Here is a 22,296-nt window from a genome sequence, read left to right on the forward strand (position 1 = left end):
CTTTGAGATCCCATGGACTACAGCCCTCTAAGCTCCTCTGTTAATGGGATTTTCCAGGCAAGAAAAGTGGAGTGGGTTGCCATTTCCTCCTCTAGGGGATCTTCCTGACCCAGGGATTGAACCTGTGCCTCCAGTGTCTCCTATATTGCAGGCAGATTCTTTACCACTGCACTATCTGCAGATTCTTTACCACTGCACTATCTGGGAAGCCTATTTAATAGAAAAATCAATAAATGTGAAAAGTTGAAGTAAACCTGACAAGTTTTTCAGAACAATTGTTGAAAATATTTATTGAGAAAACACCTTTAGTTGGAAAAAACAGAAACAAAAAAAGAAATATCACATTTCAAATATATATTAATAACAGAATACAATGCTGAGTTTTGTTTCATAATAAAAGCCATACCAATTTGTATGTGTGACCAAGGATGGAGGTGTGGAAAAAGAATTGAAATTGAGGTAGAAAATAACTCTTTGCCTATTTCCTTCAAGTCCTGTTTGAGAAGAACCTCTGGAAAGCCATGAGTTGAGGATAACACTAGTCTACTAGCATGTAAGAGGTAGAACCAATATAATCTCTTTAAATATAGATATATCATTCCTCCAGGTAACTCTTTTAAGGTGGTTTTGTTCCACCAATGAATAAAGTTCCTAATTCTACACTAAGTTCATCCTTTGGGATGTCAATATCATCTCCTGCTTCTTCCCCAAGCTTCTTCCACCAGGGTGCTTGTATATGTTTCAGGGTGGTAAGATGGGCCTGCTTGGCTTTGGCTGCCACAGGCCTGGATCTACTCAGGAAGAGTTCAGGATCTTTTCCTTCTGCCTCCTTCAGACTTGGTGCTTCTGTAGTAACAAAAAATGTAACAGGTGAGTGGAAGAGTTCTGTACCAAACAAAGGGAAACTCAGAAACTGCAGAGCTGGAACTCTACAACAGCAGCAGAAACTAGATTCTAACTCTGAGTCTATTCTTGCCAGCTGTAGTTGGCATGTGACTATTCACAAGATGTAGCCCATCCTTCTGTGTTTATAGGGAAAGAATAAAGAGGTAGATTTTTTTAGATGGTTTATTTAATAAGAGTAGGAACTTAAAAACAAATAGCAGAATTCTTACAGATGAGAGGCTCAGTTCTAGACACCCATCCATTCAAAAATACAGAATTTACAAGTAAATGGCACTGAACAGAGGATCCTGACCCTTTCTGCTCCACAAGTAATAAAAGTGTTTCAGAACTTGTCTGAAACACTGGCTTCATGGATGGGATCTCTCATTTAATGCACCAGCAGTTGTGAGAAGCAGGTGAATTAATTTTTGTGAAAACAATTCATTAAAAATATAAAATGGCACCATAAAATACTGTCATTATCTACTTTTAAAGTAGGCTTAAGAAGCTTTTCTTACTCTATAACAGAGTCTGGCTAGTAGGGCTCAGCATCTTTGAAATTAATAACTTTGTCTGAGTTGGTACATATGAATGATAGAAAGGCTGAGGGGAAGCAGTCAGGAAGGTTACGGGATATGCATCAGTTGAAAACATTGTGTGCTGATATGATCCAGAAGTAGAAATATAGGAAATGGGCTAATAGACCACTAAATGCTACTTTCCTTCTGAAGATTATGGCTGTCACCAAAATCTTGCATAGGGTGTTCCTTTTAGGAAACAAAAATGGAATGAGCACATACTCATCAACTGTTCAATGTTGGTGCTGATCTGAGCCATCAGTGCCTCCCTGTGCTGTTGAGATCTCTCTTCTAGAGCCCTGCCCATGAAGTAGCGTTGCAGTCGTTCTTGTGCTTGGGAATGGAGCTCCCTGCTGGTCACATCTGATATCTGAGAGCCCTGGGAACAAAGGACAGAAGAAAATTGTCACACAAAGGACACATGTATCAAAGTATGTTTCACTTTCAGTAGTTGCTGCATGTGGGTTCAGTTAAAAGCAGATTTCATTGAACATGCAAGTGGGCAAGATTCTTTTTGATATACTCCTACACCTCACTTCTTCACATAGTGTAATATTCTGGGAGAAGAGGTAAGATTGAGGAATCACAGTGACAATTACAAATAGTTTGGTAAAGACACTGGCCTGGAGGAGTAACAGGACCAATCCCTTTGTTCTGAACCCCACCTGAGAAACTTTTGCCTTACTTCTTATCTTACTCCTTCTCTCAAACTTACCTAAGCCATAATATAGCTTCTAATTTCACAGAACAAGGGACAGAATCATTCAAAGGATCATATTCTTCTGGCTAGTTAGCTACTTTAAAGGGAACTGACCTAATTATTAATATTTAGAACACGGATGACATAGCCTCAACACTGAAACTGATAAAGTTTCTAACACTACAGTTTTCTCAGGTATTCCAGTTCCTGGATCATGGATGCTGCCTTGTTCTAACCAACATCTTACTTGTCAGGCACAGAGTAACAGCTGTACTAGAGCATGGCTAAAGCAGTAGTTCTTTTTTAAATAGAAGAATGCATCAGAATCATGCACAGTGCATTAATAAAAAATAGAGATTAAAGCCCTAAACAATAAGGGCTAAAATTACAAAACTCTTAGAAGACAAGATAGAGGAAAAGCTTTATGATATTAGATTTGGCAATGATTTCTTTAATATGACACTGTGAAGGTATAGACAACAACAAAAATTAGACAAATTGTACTTCATCAAAATGAAAAAGTTTTGTGCATCAAAGGACACTATCAATAGAGTAAAAAGGCAGCCCACAGAATGGAAGAAAATATCTGCAAATCATATATCTGATAAGGAATTAATATCCAGAATATACAGAGAATTCCTAAAACTCAACACTAAAAAAAAAAAACAAAAAAAAAACCTGATTAAAAATGGGTAAAGGACTTCAATGGAAATTTCTCTAAAAAAGGATATACAAATAAGCAATAAACACAAAAGAGATGTTAAAAATCACTAATTATTAGAGAATGTAAATAAACCCAAATCACAATACCACTTCACGTTCATTAGGATGTGAAAATAATTAATGTTGATAAGGATGTACCAACAGTCTTGCTGATGCAGTATGGAAAACCACTAAGTTGAAGTGAAGTGTCCTTTACTATTGACTTTACCTTTATGGTCCACGCAATTATAAGACTCCAAAGCCATAGTAAAGTCAAGGTAATGCCATGGTAAGGCTACAATAAAGCCATTACATTACCTTATGCCAATAATAAATGTACACATACAACTGAGACGCTTATTTGTTGGTGAGTATCACACACTGCAAAAATGTAACACAAAAGCCTACACACTGGATGTCTTCTGATATAGTCATCCACTTGTTGTTTCAGTTCAATTCTGCGTGCATCAGTGAGTTCTCTGAGTCCAGGCCAAGGAGCAAATAGCTTCTTTTTCTTACGGCATTTTGCTAGGAATTTAAGAGTCTGGGGGGGCGGAAAAAAAAACAAAAACTTGTGATTTTTCTTCCCTGACTGATAGAACTATTTTCTTTCTACAACAATATATAGTAGGGACAACACTGTAATAGTTGTTAACTCATAGTGTGTATAGAGGGAGAGATGACAGATGTGACAGAGGACAATAACTTTTTAATCTTTTGTAGTGTTTTAATATTTTATAAGGATATATTCATGTATTATTTTTACAGAAGGCAATAAACAGAAATAAACAGGGAACCAGCTCTGAGTTCTAGTCTAAGTTCTAGTCCCTTATAAACCTGTTTGATTTTGGGCAAGTCACTCAATCTCCATAAGACAGGTTCTATGTCTACAGAAAACAAGGACCCCCAATTCTACTTAGCCAAAAGATAGTAAAGATCAAGGAGACACTGTATTAGAAAAAGTTTGGTAAACAAATGTGCTTCCTTTTGTTCTTCAGAATGAACTCCAGATAAGAAATCTTGTAACAGGCAAGATTTGGAGACAAATTATTTTGTCCAATTTTTTTCACTCTTCTCCTTTGTTCTACGTTCACATTATTAAAGGCAAAAGTTGGAAAATGATGGCCCACAGATCAAATCCAGCTGCTATCTGTTTTTGAGTAGGTGGAGAAGAATGATTTTTTTACATTTTGAAAGTGAAGTGCAAGTGTTAGTTGCTCAGTTGTGTCCGATTCTTTGCGATCCCATAGACTGTAGCCTGCCAGGCTCCTCTGTCCATGGAATTCTCCAGGCAAGAATACTGGAATGGGTACCTATTCCCTTCTCCAGGGGATCTTTCTGACCCAGGGATCGAACCAAGGTCGCCTGCACTGCAGGCAGATTCTTTACTGTTTGAGTCACCAGAGAAGCCCTTTTACATTTTATATGATTATGAAGTTCAAAAGGAAAAGAATTATTTTATGACATGTGAAAATTAAGGGAAATTCAAAATTCAGTGTCTACAAATGTTTACTGAAACACAATCATGCTCATTTGTTTCCATCCTGTCAATTTCTTTTGTGCTTCAACTATAGAGCTGAAGAGCTGCAAGAAAACTGCATGACCTGCAACCTAATATATTTTACAATTTGATGTTTTCCAAAAATTTGTTGATGTAACTCTATTGTTTAAAGTATCAGTTATAGAAGAACTGTTAAAAATTTACAGCTCTCTGCCCAGTTATCCTGTCCTCTCTGCTCAAAGACATCAACTTTAGTTTTTGTTTTTTTTTAAACTTTACAATATTGTATTGGTTCTGCCATATATCGAAATGAATCCACCACAGGCATACATGTGTTCCCCATCCTGAACCCTCCTCCCTCCTCCCTCCCCATACCATCCCTCTGGGTCGTCCCAGTGCACCAGCCCCAAGCATCCAGTATTGTGCATCGAATCTGGACTGGCGATTCGTTTCATATATATTATACATATTTCAATGGCATTCTCCCAAATCATCCCACCCTCTCCCTCTCCCACAGAGTCCAAAAGACTATTCTATACATCAGTGTCTCTTTTGCTGTCTCATATACAGGGTTATCGTTACCATCTTTCTAAATTCCACATATATGTGTTAGTATACTGTATTGGTGTTTTTCTTTCTGGCTTACTTCACTCTGTATAATCGGCTCCAGTTTCATCCACCTCATTAGAACTGATTCAAATGTATTCTTTTTAATGGCTGAGTAATACTCCATTGTGTATATGTACCACAGCTTTCTTATCCATTCGTCTGCTGATGGACATCTAGGTTGCTTCCATGTCCTGGCTATTATAAACAGTGCTGCGATGAACATTGGGGTACACGTTATCTCTTTCAATTCTGGTTCCTCGGTGTGTATGCCCAGCAGTGGGATTGCTGGGTCATAAGGCAGTTCTATTTCCAGTTTTTTAAGGAATCTCCACACTGTTCTCCATAGTGGCTGTACTAGTTTGCATTCCCACCAACAGTGTAAGAGGGTTCCCTTTTCTCCACATCCTCTCCAGCATTTATTACTTGTAGACTTTTGGATTGCAGCCATTCTGACTGGCGTGAAATGGTACCTCATAGTGGTTTTGATTTGCATTTCTCTGATAATGAGTGATGTTGAGCATCTTTTCATGTGTTTGTTAGCCATCTGTATGTCTTTGGAGAAATGTCTATTTAGTTCTTTGGCCCATTTTTTGATTGGGTCATTTATTTTTCTGGAATTGAGCTGTAGGAGTTGCTTGTATATATTTATTTTTTTTTAATTTTATTTATTTTTTTACTTTTAATAATTTTTCTTAAAATTTATCCTGAACCCTCCTCCCTCCTTCCTCCCCATACCATCCCTCTGGGTCGTCCCAGTGCACCAGCCCCAAGCATCCAGCATCGTGCATTGAACCTGGACTGGCATCTCGTTTCATACATGACATTTCACATGTTTCAATGCTTGTATATTTCTGAGATTAGTTGTTTGTCAGTTGCTTCATTGGCTATTATTTTCTCTCATTCTGAAGGCTGTCTTTTCACCTTGCTTATAGTTTCCTTTGTTGTGCAGAAGCTTTTAAGTTTAATTAGGTCCCATTTGTTTATTTTTGCTTTTATTTCCAATATTCTGGGAGGTGGGTCATAGAGGATCCTGCTGTGATGTATGTCAGAGAGTGTTTTGCCTATGTTCTCCTCTAGGAGTTTTATAGTTTCTGGTCTTACATTTAGATCTTTAATCCATTTTGAGTTAATTTTTGTGTACAGTGTTAGAAAGTGTTTTAGTTTCATTCTTTTACAAGTGGTTGACCAGTTTTCCCAGCACCACTTGTTAAAGAAATTGTCTTTTCTCCATTGTATATTCTTGCCTCTTTGTCAAAGATAAGGTGTCCATATGTGTGTTGACTTATCTCTGGGCTTTCTATTTTGTTCCATTGATCTATATTTCTGTCTTTGTGCCAGTACCATACTGTCTTGATGACTGCGGCTTTGTAGTAGAGCCTGAAGTCAGGCAGGGTGATTCCTCCAGTTCCATTCTTCTTTCTCAAGATAGCTTTGGCTATTCAAGGTTTTTTCTATTTCCATACAAATTGTGAAATTATTTGTTCTAGCTCTGTGAGGAATACCGTTGGTAGCTTGATAGGGATTGCATTGAATCTATACATTGTTTTGGGTAGTATACTCATTTTCACTATACTGATTCTCCCAATCCATGAACATGGTATATTTCTCCATCTGTTAGTGTCCTCTTTGATTTCTTTCACCAGTGTTTTATAGTTTTTCATATATAGGTCTTTAGTGTCTGTAGGTAGATATATTCCTAAGTATTTTATTCTTTTTGTTGCAATGGTGAATGGAATTGTTTCCTTAATTTCTCTTTCTGTTTTCTCATTATTAGTGTATAGGAACACAAGGGATTTCTGTGTGTTGATTTTATATCCTGCAACTTTACTATAATCATTGGTTAGTTCTAATAATTTTCTGGTGGAGCCTTTAGGGTTTTCTATGTAGAGGATCATGTCATCTGCAAACAGTGAGAGTTTTACTTCTTTTCCAATTTGGATTCCTTTTATTTCTTTTTCTGCTCTGACTGCTGTGGCCAAAACTATGTTTCAACTTTAGTTCTTTCAGGTTTTTCTTCTGATATTTATTTCTATCTATATTTTTGTGATTTTTTTCAGTAATCGGTATTATCTATTGACTTTCTTATATGAAAGGTAAGGACTTAGCTCTCTTTCACACATACTTTCTATATCTCTAAATATTCAATATTATTAAATCATAATTTTAGTTATGTTAATGTTCAGTGTTTACATTATGCCTGCTGCTAAGTCGCTTCAGTCGTGTCCGACTCTGTGCGACCCCATAGATGGCAGCCCACCAGGCTCCCCCGTCCCTGGGATTCTCCAGGCAAGAACACTGGAGTGGGTTGCCATTTCCTTCTCCAATGCATGAAAGTGAGAAGTGAAAGTGAAGTCGCTCAGTCGTGTCCAACTCTTCGTAACCCCATGGACTGCAGCCTACCAGCCTCCTCCATCCATGGGATTTTCCAGGCAAGAGTACTGGAGTGGGGTGCCATTGCCTTCTCTGACATTATGCCTACATAAAGGCTATTTATTTTATGATCATATAGTATGTGATTACTTTTTTCTTCCTTGCATATTTTAATACATTAGAAAAATAAGGAATGAATAATTCTGTTATTGATTATTTTTATATGTATTTATCACTGATTATATATAACAACTTCTGCCCTAATTGACCATACAGTAAAACATATCAGGCAATCTACCAAATTAATTTTCTTGGATATATATTCTGGAGCTTTTTGACCTGCTCCAATCTGGATCAATCATTCTCTATGCTTGGTGTATAGCTGTCATCCTGATATCCCATCTTGGTGACTCTTCTCATTTTTCCTTTGTGTTTTCTGGATTCCTTTCTTGAGTTATTCCTTTGTTTCAGAGATTTATGATGCATAAATACATCTTTATAGTCTATCTTTATTTTTAACTGATGGTTTGGTTGGATGCAGAATTCTAATTGGAAGTCATTTTCCCTCAAACATGTGTCAGCCTAACTCTAATACCTTTTAGCTTCCAATTATGTTGTTGAAGAGTACTTTTGTTCCCAGTGTATTTCACAGTAATGTGAAATAAATGTGAGTGTATTTCTGTCATTGTATTGGACAGTTGCTCAGTCCTTTTGAACTGAACCACATGGTATTTGGTTTTGGGAAATCAAACTATTTTATTTTCTCTCCTCCAGTTTTTTTTTTCTTCTCTGTTTCACATGTTTGGATATTTGACCTCTTAGACTGGTTCTCTTTTCTTTTTGCCCTGCTCTCTAGATTTCCCAATCCTTCTTTCCTATCCCTTTTATTATATCTTGTATTATTTTTTCTGGCAAATTTTATTATATTTGTTCCCTGTTATACAGCATCTTGATTTTGTTTCATGTATTATTTTCTTTTAGCTCTCTGAGAAAATAATACATTTAAAATGTTTTCTTATGCCTGCAATAGCTGTTTCCACCGAGTAGTATTATTCTGTTTGTTTGGCATTAGCTTTCCTCAGATGTCCAGTGATACTTTCAGCTGTTTAGAAATGCTGAGCAGGAGGGTAGGGTTAATCTACTATGTACTTCTTTTTAGGGCTACGGAACTGGGCTGTTTTATTGGAGCACCTCAAAGTGAGTTTAACTATTCTCTTGGACTGTTCAGATTTCCTCAAGAAAATGTTTTCAACAGGATTTAAGCCAGGGTAACAGCACTGAGAACTGAGAAGTAAAAAGGGGCTGGAGGTTTTCACATCAGTATATAAACTTTCCTTATGTTTTTACTATAGTACTCAAGTCTTCAGCTGTGTTTTCATTCTCCTCTTGAGAGATTTTTCTCCTTTTCTTCTGTTCTTCCCTTTTCTTGATTTTTTTTCCTTGTATTTCCTATCCTTCCTCTGCCTCTTGTTTTTAGTACCAAGTCAGGTTTATGATGCTATGCTGGGAACTCAAAAGTAAAGTTTCCAGAACAGGGGAATTTTTGCCCTTAGATCAGACAAAGTTCACCTTGACATCTCTTTCTCTGTCTCTTCTTCATTCTTTGTTATTTTAGGACTCTCTGAGATTATATCTATCTCCAAATGTTTATTTTTTTCAACTGCCAATGGTTTGTTTCAGTAAGTGCTTTTGCAGTTGGTCTTCAATGGATATGTATACATGGAACTTTTCTTCTATAATCAGGTAGCAAGAATTAGCTATCATTCTGGCTCTAGAGAGGAGATGCAAGCAAACATCACCTTCTTTCTGAGCTTCTTATTTTTTGTAAAAGAACCAATAATTAGGTTTATTTGCTGGTGCCAGGAAATATCTCACATTCATTGCTGTAAAAACCATGTTTATCAGTGTGGAATTCTTTAGAAGCACTGGCAAAGTCAGCTTTGGAAACTGGATGCACTGAATATGAATAGGTGGATCCCACAAATGGAAAATTCTAGAAGGCAGTCAGACCTGCCCTTGTGCTTGTCACTTGTTTCCAATATTTGATTTTCAGGTTTTGGCTCTTTCAAAGTCATTTTCCACATTTCTGAAATCAAGAATGGTCTGAGAAATCTCTACCACTAAAATGGTATGCGTTCTGTAGTTCTTAGTTTCAAACAAACTCAGGCACATGTAAACAGCAAACAGTTATTTTCCCAGCATCTGATTCCCAAGGAGTATAAAACAAGTTTTTAAACTAGGATTGTGAATGATTTATAAAGACCAAATTTCAGATAAACGAATGTAATTATATCTCCCTCACCCATTGCAAGCTGCCATCAGGAATGACAATCTCTTTATTCAAAATATTCTTAGGCTTGGCTCTTTCACAACCATTTTTGAAGTTTTAGTTCTTTTTATCTTCTTTATTTTTTAAAATTGAGGTACAATATTATTGACATACAATATTATATTAATTTCAGGTGTCCAACATAATGTTGATATTTGTGCATATTCAGAAATGGCTGTCACAGTAGGTATAGTTAACATCTGTCGCCATACCAGTTACAGAATTCTTGTGGTAAGAACTTTAAAGATTTACTGTAGTTGTCAATTAAATAGCATTGGCTAATGTCAAGAACTGAACTGACTGGATAAAAAAAAAATCTCGTCATAGTTTTGATATCTCTGCAGTATATGAGGCTGTGTCCTTTCATGAAGGTCTAAGTTATGTTTGAAAATTAGCAGCACCTCACTGACAATAAATAGAAGATTACAAAAATTTCAAGTCAAGAAAGCATCACATTTTGGATTCTCTAAGGGTAAGTATACTTTTCCATGCTGAACAGCTGGTTCTCTTAATGGCTCCTCAAGAATTAGGATGGAGTGGCTTCTCTCAGGATCTTTATTCTCCACCTGGACACTGTCACCTTCCCGTAACACAGCTGTGTGATGAGGTTCTGTTTTTTGTTGCATATTATCCGTACAGTATACACATTTCCAGATATGGTACAAAGGGAGCTTGTCCATCCTTTAGGAATAGGCTGGGAATGCTTTGCTCCTTTGTCCAATTTGACGTCCAAATATAAGGTTGGTGTGTAGATGTAAATCTTTGACTTGACTCCCAGGGCTTCTCCAGAAATGACAGCAATGGTCACATTATCCTTACTGGGTTTAGGGATTTCACTGCTTTTCAGTTCCTGGTAGCAAGGCTCCAATATCTTCTGTGAGGTCCTCAAATTAACCCAGAGTGGATGGTCATGGACTGGCTCCTCTGAGCAAGGCGTCTCCTCATACACAATGCCCCAGCCTGAGATCATCCAGTACAGGCCTCCTGAGTTCAACTGACCAACATGTCCATGGCAGTCTTCCTGGGCTATGCTACACCCTCCTTTCAGGAGGTAAGATATTGTTTCAAAACCTCAGTGCGGGTGATCAAGAAATCCGCCTGGCCTGCTGCTGCTAAGTCGCTTCAGTCGTGTCCAACTCTGTGCGACCCCATAGACGGCAGCCCACCAGGCTCCCCCGTCCCTGGGGTTCTCCAGGCAAGAACACTGGAGTGGGTTGCCATTGCCTTCTCCACCTGGTCTACTACCTTTAAATTCATCAAACAGTAAAAATGGAGCCAGATTTTAAAACTCAGGTCTGCCAATACTCCTGCAGACCCATGCTTCAACCCCTCTGACTGCTCCTGGCTGAGCACTAACAGGGTAACTTTAGAGGACACAATGTTGAAGGATAAAAAGAGAGCATTTGTAGGCTTAGCAGATCACAGTGCTCGGCAAAAGAAAAGTTGTCTGCCATTTGCACCAAATTGCAGAGGACCAGTTAAGCATCTCTGGCCATCTCTCTCAGAGACTCTCCTGGGAGTCTAAAGCCAGCCAAGGAGGGCAGTGTTCTGCTAATTGACCACCAGCACAGACCCTGCTTGGTCCTATTGATGCCTGGTACTCCCATGCTCTTGGGGGCCCCCTTTGAGTTTCTTAAGAGATGTAAAAGCAAGAAAAGAAAATCCTGGAGCATTAAAAGGGTAAAGGCAGCTAATTCTTCAAATTTAATTCCAATACTATACTACTACAGAAAACCCTAAGTTGTCTACATGAGTCAGGATGTGTAATTTGAAATTAGTTGGTTTACACAGGGTAAAAGGTAAAAAGAGGTGAAGTTAGTATTTTGCATGTACTGAGTTACATAAGCATAACTCAATATAAGTAAAATATTAGCATTTCAACATGTAATCAAAATAAAAAAATTGGGACTTCCCTAGTAGTCCAGTGGTTAAGACTCTGCACTTCTGCTGCACCACTGCAGTGGGCATGGGTTTGATCCTTGGTCAGGGAACTAAGATCCCATATGACAAGCAGCACAGGGGGGGGGGGGGGAAAAAGGAGGTAGTCATGAGGTGAAGGTATTAGAAAGGATCCAGAGGTTCCTCCTTTCACCATCAGTCTCTAACACTAGTGCTGTGCTATGCTTAGTCGCTCAGTTGTGTCCAACTCTTTGTGATCCCATGGACTGTAGCCTGCAAGGTTCCTCTGTCCATGGAGATTCTCCAAGCAAGAATACTGGAGTGGGTTGCCATGCCCTCCTCCAGGGCTAACACTGGTATCTATGGGTTAATCCTTAGACGGCCTTGCTTAGCAGAAGGTAAACAGCATGCATGGATGTGATTCAGTGACAGAACAGGACCATCTGTTGCAGACTTGGCCTGAATGAGAAAGATGAAGGCAGCAGACTCTTTCTCTTTCTCCTAGAGTACAGTATGACTCTGTTTTTTGAATGGTTTGAAAAAGACTTTGTAAAAGCTTAACCAGAGAAATCAACAAAGAGATTGTTTAAAATCTATGACTGTGAAAAACTGAAACTGATCTAAAATTTTACAATAAGGGGTTATAAATCTAAATGCTTTGACTGAAATCCTAATATGAACATTAACCATGTGTAAGTAAATAACTACATATTAGGAAAACTAGATATTAAGTGAAATAGAGTTGTGCTATAAAATATTACTATGCTCCAGATAAACCCCAGGAAAATCACTGAAGAACGCCATTCTATAATTCAAGAATTATAATGATCCTATTATACCTAATATATTATCTATACATTGAAAACATCCAATATGATATGCTGCACTTAAACAGGACTTTACAATTGACAAAATACTTTCCCATATATTAGGTCATCTGATCCACAGAACAACTGAGTGAAAAACACAGGGTAGACATTCATTTATGTATCAAGCATATGGGAGAAGTTGACAATAAATAAGACTTAGTGACTTATCCTTGAGAGACTCATAGTTCAAGTAAAAACAAAAAAAATTAACAAATAACAAACTGAATTTTGGTAAATGATGCACAAGGTTCTATCAAATTAATAAGGACTGAATATCTAAATCATTTTGGCCCTAAGGAGGTTCTGACAGAGGAAGAAACAAAGGCTTAGAAAAAGCTAAGTTAAAAGACTTAACCAAGACTTTACAGCAGGTAAACAGCAAAAGTCAAGTCTGAACCCATGTCTCTGCCTACTAATCCAGTACTCTTTTTACTACATCAGACTTACTGCTCTCTGAAGTATGACAGCCGCTTTATATTCTGTAAGAGATGGCCTCTGTTGGCGAAAATTTTTCCTTTCCCTGTACCCTTTCCAATGTTTCTGGATAATCAATGCTGATTTCTCTTCTATTTCCCGATTATGTTTTTCCACCTGACCTAAAAAGATGACAGACACTATTACAACATACTCACTTCTATGCTTTCTCAAATTCTAGAATCAGGACAATCAAAGTAACAATCTTGTAGTCCTTTAATTATTTTCAATATGATTTTCCCAATTCTATTACTTTACAAGAGCTCCAAAAGCCTTCTCAGTTTATGCATCTTCTTTAGAAAAAAGACTCACATAATTATTTTGAATCCCAGGAATGAGAAAGGACTAAAAATCCAATAGCAAGAATATTTAGAAAAAAAGAACCATAAGTAAATAGAAAGTCATTCAGTACCACCAAAAGGAAAGGGCACATTGTGCATATACGTTACCTACTCTGCATGGTTCTAAATTTCTCTTTAGTCACTCATTTGGTTCTACAGATAATTTTCTTTTTAGTTTCTAGCAATTGGTCAGCATATATCCTAGGGTTCACAGTAGCTAATTTAATTTTTAAATTAAAAATTTTTAATTTAAAAAAATTTTAATTTTAAAAATTAAAAGGGATATATTTGAGAGATAGTGCCAAAATTCATAGGACTTAGTAGTGAACTACATGTGGAAGGAGGGGAAAAAATTCCAGGATGTCTCACAGATGGTACATTGAGTAGACTGCTGGTGCAATTACCTGAGAGATTAGAAATACAGGAAGTGGAAATCTGTGGGGACAGATAATGACTAGCTTTGGGGATGCTTGTGGCTATCTAAGTAAAGCTAATCAATAAGCACCTGGCTACAGAGCTGAGCTGTCCAATGTAGTAAGCACTAGTCACAAATGGCTACTTAAAGACAAGAGAATAAAATTTAAGGCCCTCAAGTGCACTAGCCACATTTCAAGTCAACAGCTATCTCTATCACTGACACTTTACTGAACAGTGTAGACAAAGAACATTTCATTTTGTAGAAAGTTCTGTTGGGTAGGGCTGATCTAGATCTTAGGAAAAAGGGTGAGGATGCAGACAAGACTTAAGAATGCTAAGCACTCATTTGGTAATTGAAACTACAGTTATGGATGGGATACCCCAGGAAGAGCAATATGAGAATAATGGGGTAAAGAAGGAACCCTGGGAAAGATCTGTATTTAAGGCAAAGGAAGACAAGTAAGAGGCTATTGAGGGATACTAGGAATAAGTAGTAGGAAGGGGAAGAAGAATAAAAAAGGAATCTTGAAATGACTCAGATTTCCCAGGCTACACTTTAATATTAATTTCAGCTTTGTGTGTCAAAGATGGCAAGAAGGTGTCACCAGGTTTATACTGAGGCATGAGTTAAGTTCTGAGAGCAGAATGTAGCAATATTCTAACATCTTACTTAAGTTCAAGGGGTTCTTTCTTTATGTCAAAGACATCTATCTTTAAGCATAAAATTTTATGTTTCACTGATTTATCTGAAAATTAAGAAAAATTAGTGGAGAGATTGCTCATCATCAACTAGTAAGTCTAATCAGAAAAAAATAAGACTTTTTTTTTGACTGAAGAGATTAAGATTTACCTGAAAAAGCTGAAACAGGGGTAAAGGTCCACATTTAAAAATTAACTCATCAGGTAGCTAGGAAATTTGGTTTATCAAAAGCTACCCTATCAATCTTATGCTTATAAACTGATAATGCCACACACCTGGATGAACTATTTCAAGCATATTCAGCCGTATTTCTCGGGAAAGTCTCATGGCTCTCTGCCTTTGAATTTGCAGCTGTAATCTGTGGTCCTCTTCTTCCTTCTGTCTACTTAGCTTCATTAACATCTTTGTTCGTTTAGATCTATGACAGAAACATTAAGTACACATAATTTTCATAATCATATATCTACTCAAGAAGTATATGAAAAAAGGCTTAACCTTGATAGTAATCATATAAGTACAGAGAGCAAAAAAATTTTTAAAGTGTAGTTAGAATATGATGAAATAAGTTTTCATGTGCTGCGTGTACAACATTTCTGAAGAAATATTTGGATATATGCATCAAATTTTTTTCTGGAGAAATATTTAAAATATGTATCAAACACCTTAAAAATCATAACCAATTAATTCCATTTCTAATACTCCTTAAGGAAAAATCTGATACATATGTCAATATTTATGTTCAAGGATTTTCTCCACAGCATTACAATAGTAACAAGTTGAAAACAAACCGTATGTCCTACAATGTTGTTGCTGTTTAGTCGTTAAGTCATAGCCCACCAGGGTCCTCTGTCCATAGGACTTCCCAAACAAGAACACCGAAGTGGGTTGCCATTTCTTACTCCAGGGGATCTTCCTGACCCAGGGATTGAACCTGCATCTCCTGCACTGGCAGGTGGATTCTTTACCATTGAGACACGAGAGAAGCACATATCCTACAACAGTGAGTTATATAAATAAATTCTGGTTCATTCACTGGATGGAATTCTATAAACTATGAAAAAATAAAAATTTCAAAGAAGCATTTAAAGGATTTTGTTCATTTAACTCAATCAACATTTATCTGAGTGACTGCTGCCTATAATCACTGTCCCTAAGGCAAACAAAGAGAGACAGTTATGCCTTTGAGATCAATTTCAAGGGGAAGTTGAAAGGTAGTGGAATATGCCACTTTGGCATAAAGACTGTTTTGAGCTGGGGGCAAAAGAGAATGACGAAGCACAGAAAGAAGTCTTCCCAGAGTGTCTTTTAACTGACTAAAAGCAGAAACATCTGAGAAATGAGGACTGTCACAAACTTTTCCTCCCAAGGTTTGGCCATGAAGATGGAAAGTTATGCTAAGACGAACCTGCACAAATAACACATATCTTTCATTAGTTAGTTCCCCAACATATTTACTTTCCCCAATATACTTACCTTCCCACAGTTCACTGTCCTTAGAAGCCTAAAAACCTTTTCTTTTCACCTGTCACTTCTCTATAAATTATTCTTTATATATATATACATACATACAATATATATATTATATATATAAAATTAAGCCCAAGTTCTTTTCTTTTTTTTAGGTAAGAAGTGGATTTATTTAGAGAGATACACATTACGTAGACAGAACGCGGTCTGTCTCAAAAGGCTAGAACAACCCTGGGAGAAACACATTCCACTGACAGAGTGTGGGCCATCTCAGAAAGCAAGAACTATATAAACCCCAGTTCTAACCACCCCTTAAGTTATGCATCATGTCAGGTTTCTTCCATGTGATGTGTGCTTCACATGTTAAGAAATTGTTTTTCTTTTGTTAATCTGTTTTTGTTTCTGTCAGTATAGTCTTCATGACTCCAACCAATGAACCTAAATAGATAGAGGGAAAAAAACTGTTTTCTTCCCCTACAAGTAAAACAAATAAGATAACTTAAATACCAGCACCATGTTAGAGGTAGGCAAATTGTGAGCTTTCCTGAGAGTAACCAAGACGGCTGTTAGCTGCTTCAGAAAACCTTGCTGAGGAAAAGGGCAGAAAATGAAATTTTAACAGAAAATGAAGTTTCTGACCATGAAAAATGATTAAATAAAAAAGAAAGCCCCAAGAAAGTGCTTTAAAAAGAGTGTGAGTATAACAGAATATCTCTTGTTTAATCCAAAGCTCTGATGAATCTAGGTCCATGATAATGAGTGGTGGGCAGTCCCTCCCCCAAAAAAACATGGGGGAGGGAAATTACTCTGAGATAATGACCTGACCACAAAGAGACAGAAATAACCTTTGCAGAAAGCCCAGCTACAAAGGAAGCAAAAGAAATTTGCATAAACTGTTGCAACTAATAGAAGAGGAAAGGTGCTCAAGCCTGGAGCAAACTGGAGTTTAAAAAATTAAAAACATTATAATGTGAGATTTAAGCAATTTTGGCCTCATGGAAAATGCCTTTTAAGAGATATATTTATAACCACTCTGGTCTTGCTACATAAAGAAATGGAATTTCTATTTTAAACAGTGGACTATTAATTAGATTCCATAGATACATTTCTAAGTGGACAAAATCTGTAATTCTAGGATACTTTTAAATAGATTTTTTAATATTGCAAAGGAAAATAGACTGGCAAATTTGGCAACTACTAAACATTAAAGGTCTGAATCCATGGCACAGGGGCACCTTTAACTGTTTAAGAGGATGTACAGCGGAAAATGATAGTAGGTAGAATTCACGAGTGGTAACTATTCTACCTGAGTTCACTACAAAGGTAAAGCTATACCAAGAACATCTCAGATTCTTGTAAACAATATATTGTGACTCTCAAAATATCCATCATTTCCCAAATTTATTTCACCAAAGAAATAATTAATACTTTTAAAGAAACAGCAGGTAAGATATACAATAAACCTTGAGCAATGCCTGAATGGATTATACTTGCCTCTCATGTGTACTATTTATTTAATAGATCTGTCTGCCTAATTAGATATGTAAATCTTCAAGGGCAAAAAATGTGCATTTTCCTCCCTACCACATTCTCAGTGCCCAGTAACATGCTAAAAAAATTTTCTATTATTTTAATCTTGTGAGTTACACAGACAATTATCCCACCTTATAGATGGGAAATGTGAGGCTAAGGGAGGTAGGGAAACTTGTCCAAGATCATTCAGCCCATAAGTTGCTGAGGAGGGATACAAACTCAAGTCTGTTTAATTCTCCCAATACCTAGGATAGGCTCTGGAATATATTAGGCACTTGAAACATGTTTTAAAAATTACATGTTTAAAAATTCCATTGGTAGCTTTTTTGCTACCAATGAAATTCATGCCCAATGATATCAGTTAACTTTTTAAGTCTTCTCTGAAGGAACTTTTACCAATGAAAAGAATGTCCATTAGGGGACACAGCCAGAGTGGCTTCAATACCTACCACTAATCCACACAGGTTCTTAGAGGCAACTGAAAGAAAACACAGATACAAACAACTTAGCTCCTAACGTCATTAATGATAAAGCAGGGCCATCTCACAGGTGTTTCTTCATGCAGCCTATTTTAGTTCACTATTTTAAAACATGTTTGTAACTGAGAAACACAGCTGCAGTTATTAAAATAGTTTCAGTTTTCTTAAAAAAAAAACACTGACTTCTGGAATATGCAAGTGACACTTCAGTGAACCAAATTTAGCTTTAAGTTAGGTTACATGAAAACATCTCTGAGATGGCTCCAATTTATCAACAATGACCTAGGTGCTAACTCATATGTGTGTGGCATGTGTGTATGTTCTTTTTATTGCCTCTAAGAATCTAGATGTAGTCATGTAAAAACTGGGCCATGACTTCATTATTTCATTTTTAGTCTACTTGAAATAGAGATAAATGTCAAACTATGTCATACGTCAATGGCCAAATCTATCCATGACATATTTACTGAGCAAAATCAGGTTAATATACTTAAGCTTTTTAATATTCATACACATTTTTACCATAATTACATTTGAACAATTATGGCAACTTTTGGTTTTAAGGGTTTAATGAGATATTGACCATTACTGGCTCCCTCTGTAGACCTGGCTCACAAAAGTCTTAAGTGAATAGGATTAGGTATTTGTTACATTAGATTCCTGTTTTATGTTATGTCCTCTGTTTTTGAAAGTATAATAAGGTTAATGAAGTGCTGGCACTCAGAAATGTATGAAGCAAGAATGAAAGAAATACACTAGAATATTGAAAAAGAAAAAAAAAAAAAACTCTAAGTTTTCACTCAGCTATACTCTAATAAGATATATCTAGCCCTTTCAGGGAGAAGGCAACAGCACCCCACTCCAGTACTCTTGCTTGGAAAATCCCATGGACGGAGGAGCCTGGTGGGCTGCAGTCCATGGGGTCGCTAAAGAGTCGGACATGACTGAGCAACTTCACTTTCACTTTTCACTTTCATGCACCGGAGAAAGAAATAGCAACCCACTCCAGTGTTCTTGCCTGGAGAATTCCAGGGACGGGGGAGCCTGGTGGGCTGCCGTCTATGGGGTCACACAGAGTCGGACACGACGGAAGCGACTTAGCAGCAGCAGCAGCCCTCTCAGATCATCAATCCTCTCACCCAAATTTTTTACCTGAAACTCCTCTGCAAAGTAATCACAGCAGATGGAAGCTTCTTCAATCTCTTTCTAGTCTGGAAACCCTTCCAATAAGCTTGAATCAAGCAAGCTGCTTTATGTTGTTTCTGAAATTAAAGGCCAGAATTAATTTAAAGATATCCCTAGGCAAGTTGTTTTTAGAAGTTTACTTCTTAAAATATCAGCCTGGGCAAGTATTAATCTCCATCTTTAATAAGTTGAGCAGAAGGCAACATTTGTATAAACCCAGGACAGGAACAGCCTAAGAATATTAAACCTCATCTCCCAAAGGAGGCTCAGTTAGGCAATATCTAAAAGGTATTCAAGATGCAGTCTGGTCAGCTTCAAATTCTCCCTAATTAATATCACTTCCATTCTCATTACAGGGATTTCACAATTTTGCTTATTTAATGCTTTAACATCTTTGCTTCCATTCTGATGCTTAGCTTCACTTATTCAAAGATACAAGGGTATGAAGGACTCTGTATAGATTAAAAAAAAAGGCTCTAGGGTTAAAAATTTAGAACATAAAACAACTTCTCTCATCAAACAATAGCTGCTCTGGATTTTAGGGGAGAATAAGTAAAGGAAGGGGAAGAGAAAGCAAATAAAAGATTCAGGAGACTACTACTAGCCAGTATTTTCAAACTAAATTGTTTACTGAAATTTTAGTAAATATGCAAATTATTTTTATAATTCAATACCTGGTCTTTTACTTCCTGACAGGCTTTAGGGCTTAAAAGACCAATGAGCTGTCTAAGTTCTTGACTAAACTCTGTCCCAGGTTCTTGTTTATTTAGTAGACTTCTAAGTCCTGAAATGGAATAACAAAGGCATAGCTATTAATAATAAAATATGATTTTGTTATCTAATCAGAATTTGAGGTTAAAATGTATAGTTTAGAAACAAATGAAAATAACAAGATTAATCACATGATTTTTCTTTTTCTTTTTCTCAAAAACTTCTAGATAGAGGTCTTTAAGATATTCCACTGTCCTAACAGTTCTGAGGTATTTACTTGTGAGATCTGATGCAAAATCTGCTTAGTCAATCTCTTTAATTAGAAAAAACAGGGAGGAGAGTGGAATCATTATGCTAAGTCAAAGGGTAAAGTTATATATATTTTTTTCCTGTTCCAACATAAATACCTTACACGAGAACATTTTTAAAAGATATTGAATATATACTGAGTAAATGCCTATCCTGTGGAAGTACTGAAGCTGGCTATTAGTTACTATTAATTAAAGGAAGTTATTATTAAATAAAAATATCAACAATGTATGTGATATGGGGTTAATTAATAGGCTCCTGAGCATTTATTATAGAAGTGTTATAACATTAAAATACTGCACTTCCATCCCAAATTAAAACTGAGTAGTAATGTAAGTTACAAAATAAGTACTATTTCTAAGGCATGGAGGAATGATTATTATAATGTATGTGTGCAATATACATAAGCAAGAGAATGGGCTTGGAGTGTACAACTGGGCTTCCCCTTGGGGGCTCAGATGCTGAAGAATCCGCCTGCAATGCAGGAGACCTGGGATCCCTAGATTGGGAAGATCCCCTGGAGGAGGAAATGGCAACTTACTCCAGTATTCTTGCCTGGAGAATACCCATGGACAGAGGAGCCTGGAGGGCTACAGTCCAGGGAGTTGCAAAGAGTTGGACACGACTGAGTATCTAAGCACACCATAGCAATATATGGGTCTTTCCATGTCTACTACTTTAAGACTCAAGTTCTCAACAGTATTAATAACTGTAAAATATCTTGAGGAAACTGAATAAGTTCTACTGTTGAGAAAGAAAGGGAGACAGATTAAGATAGAATTCCTTTATAATGAACTCTGTTGGGCATTCACATTTCTATAGAAGAAATAAAATTACAGAAAGAATATGTATCTAGCATAGTACCTGGAGAAGGCAATGGCAACCCACTCCAGTACTCTTGCCTGGAAAATCCCATGGATGGAGGAGCCTGGTAGGCTGCAGTCCATGAGGTCGCTAAGAGTAGGACACGACTGAGCGACTTCACTTTCACTTTTCACTTTCATGCATTGCAAAAGGAAATGGCAACCCACTCCAGTGTTCTTGCCTGGAGAATCCCAGGGATGGGGGAGCCTGGTGGGCTGCCATCTATGGGGTTGCACAGAGTCGGATACAACTGAAGCAACTTAGCAGCAGCAGCAGCATAGTATCATCTAGAGTTTTATTACTGGGACTTCTCTCTCACAAAGTTCACAGTAATGACTCAAGTAAGGTATGTCACTCACGTCTGTGTGTATTAAGTCCCTTCAGTCATGTCCGACAGACTCTTTGAAACCCTATGACTGTAGCCTGCTAGACTCCTCTGTCCATAGCATTTTCCAGGGAACAATACTTGAGTGGATTGCCATGCCCTCCTCCAGGGGATGTTCCCAACCAAGGACTGAACTTGCATCTCTTGTGTCTCCTGCATTGGCAGGTGGATTCTTTACCACCACTACCTGGGAAGTCCATTAAATATATCACATTGTATTCTAATTCTTGAAATTTTATATACAATATAGTTAGTTGCTCAGTCTTGTCCGACTCTTTGCGACCCCATGGGCTACAGCCTGGCTAGGCTCCTCTGTGCAAGGGATTCTCCAGGCAAGAATACTGGAGTAGGTTGTCATTTCCTTCTCCAATATATAATATAAATTATTATTATTAATATATAACTCTATATTAATAAGATACTTAATGAACTAGAAACCTATTTCTTGACCATATTGAATAAGAAAATATATTGTAATAAATTCATGACTCTGCCTAACAAAGAAATAAAAGCTCACATTAAACTTTGCTTAGCAGTTGGAAAAAAAAAACAACTGAGTGATTTTGGATAAATTACCTACATGTTCCACACTTTTGTTTCCACTGCTATATAATGAGGATAGCAAACATCTCACAGGGTTGTTATGAATATTAAATATTCTAATACACATAAGGTATGCAGAATAGTATCTGACTTATAGTAAATGCTCAATTAAAGAAAAGCTATCATAAGGTAACGGTAATACACTGAACCCTTTCCTTCTCAAGTTTCTGAATTTTTATTCACATGATTTTGGGGGTGATGGGGATTTTTTTTGTCTTTGAGGAAAGGCAGTATAGGAGGTAAAGAGTAATTAATAAATGATGTAAAGATTAAAAGGCTGTCAAGCTCTCAAGCAAAGCTCTATTTTCTCAATAAAGTTAGGGAAGATCACTGATCTTTTCGGTCATTATGTTATTACACTATATGGCATATTTAACACACAATCT

The 22,296-nt window shown here is 37.0% G+C and overlaps 1 protein-coding gene and 1 pseudogene across 7 annotated transcripts in view; both read right to left on the reverse strand.

The window, feature by feature from the left end:
• Window positions 1-262: 262 nt before the first annotated feature.
• Window positions 263-22,296, reverse strand: part of IQCB1 (IQ motif containing B1) — a 45,569-nt gene continuing 23,535 nt past the window's right edge. For 5 of the 7 annotated variants that reach the window (XM_027532578.1, XM_027532504.1, XM_027532261.1 and 2 more), the window contains 7 exons: window positions 19,713-19,822; window positions 19,006-19,115; window positions 14,650-14,792; window positions 12,890-13,038; window positions 3,278-3,409; window positions 1,686-1,842; window positions 263-846 (listed from right to left, as the gene is read on the reverse strand). In XM_027532578.1, the coding sequence (XP_027388379.1) occupies window positions 617-846; window positions 1,686-1,842; window positions 3,278-3,409; window positions 12,890-13,038; window positions 14,650-14,792; window positions 19,006-19,115; window positions 19,713-19,822 (1,031 nt within the window). In that variant the 3' untranslated portion in view covers window positions 263-616. Of the gene's footprint in view, window positions 847-1,685; window positions 1,843-3,273; window positions 3,410-12,889; window positions 13,039-14,649; window positions 14,793-19,005; window positions 19,116-19,712; window positions 19,823-22,296 lie in introns of all 7 variants that reach the window. The other 2 variants (XM_027532414.1, XM_027532726.1) reach the window with 2 other exon arrangements.
• LOC113875041 lies at window positions 7,383-10,956 on the reverse strand (annotated as a pseudogene).

This window comes from Bos indicus x Bos taurus, chromosome 1 (genome assembly GCF_003369695.1).
Source record: "Bos indicus x Bos taurus breed Angus x Brahman F1 hybrid chromosome 1, Bos_hybrid_MaternalHap_v2.0, whole genome shotgun sequence".
NCBI lineage: Eukaryota > Metazoa > Chordata > Mammalia > Artiodactyla > Bovidae > Bos > Bos indicus x Bos taurus.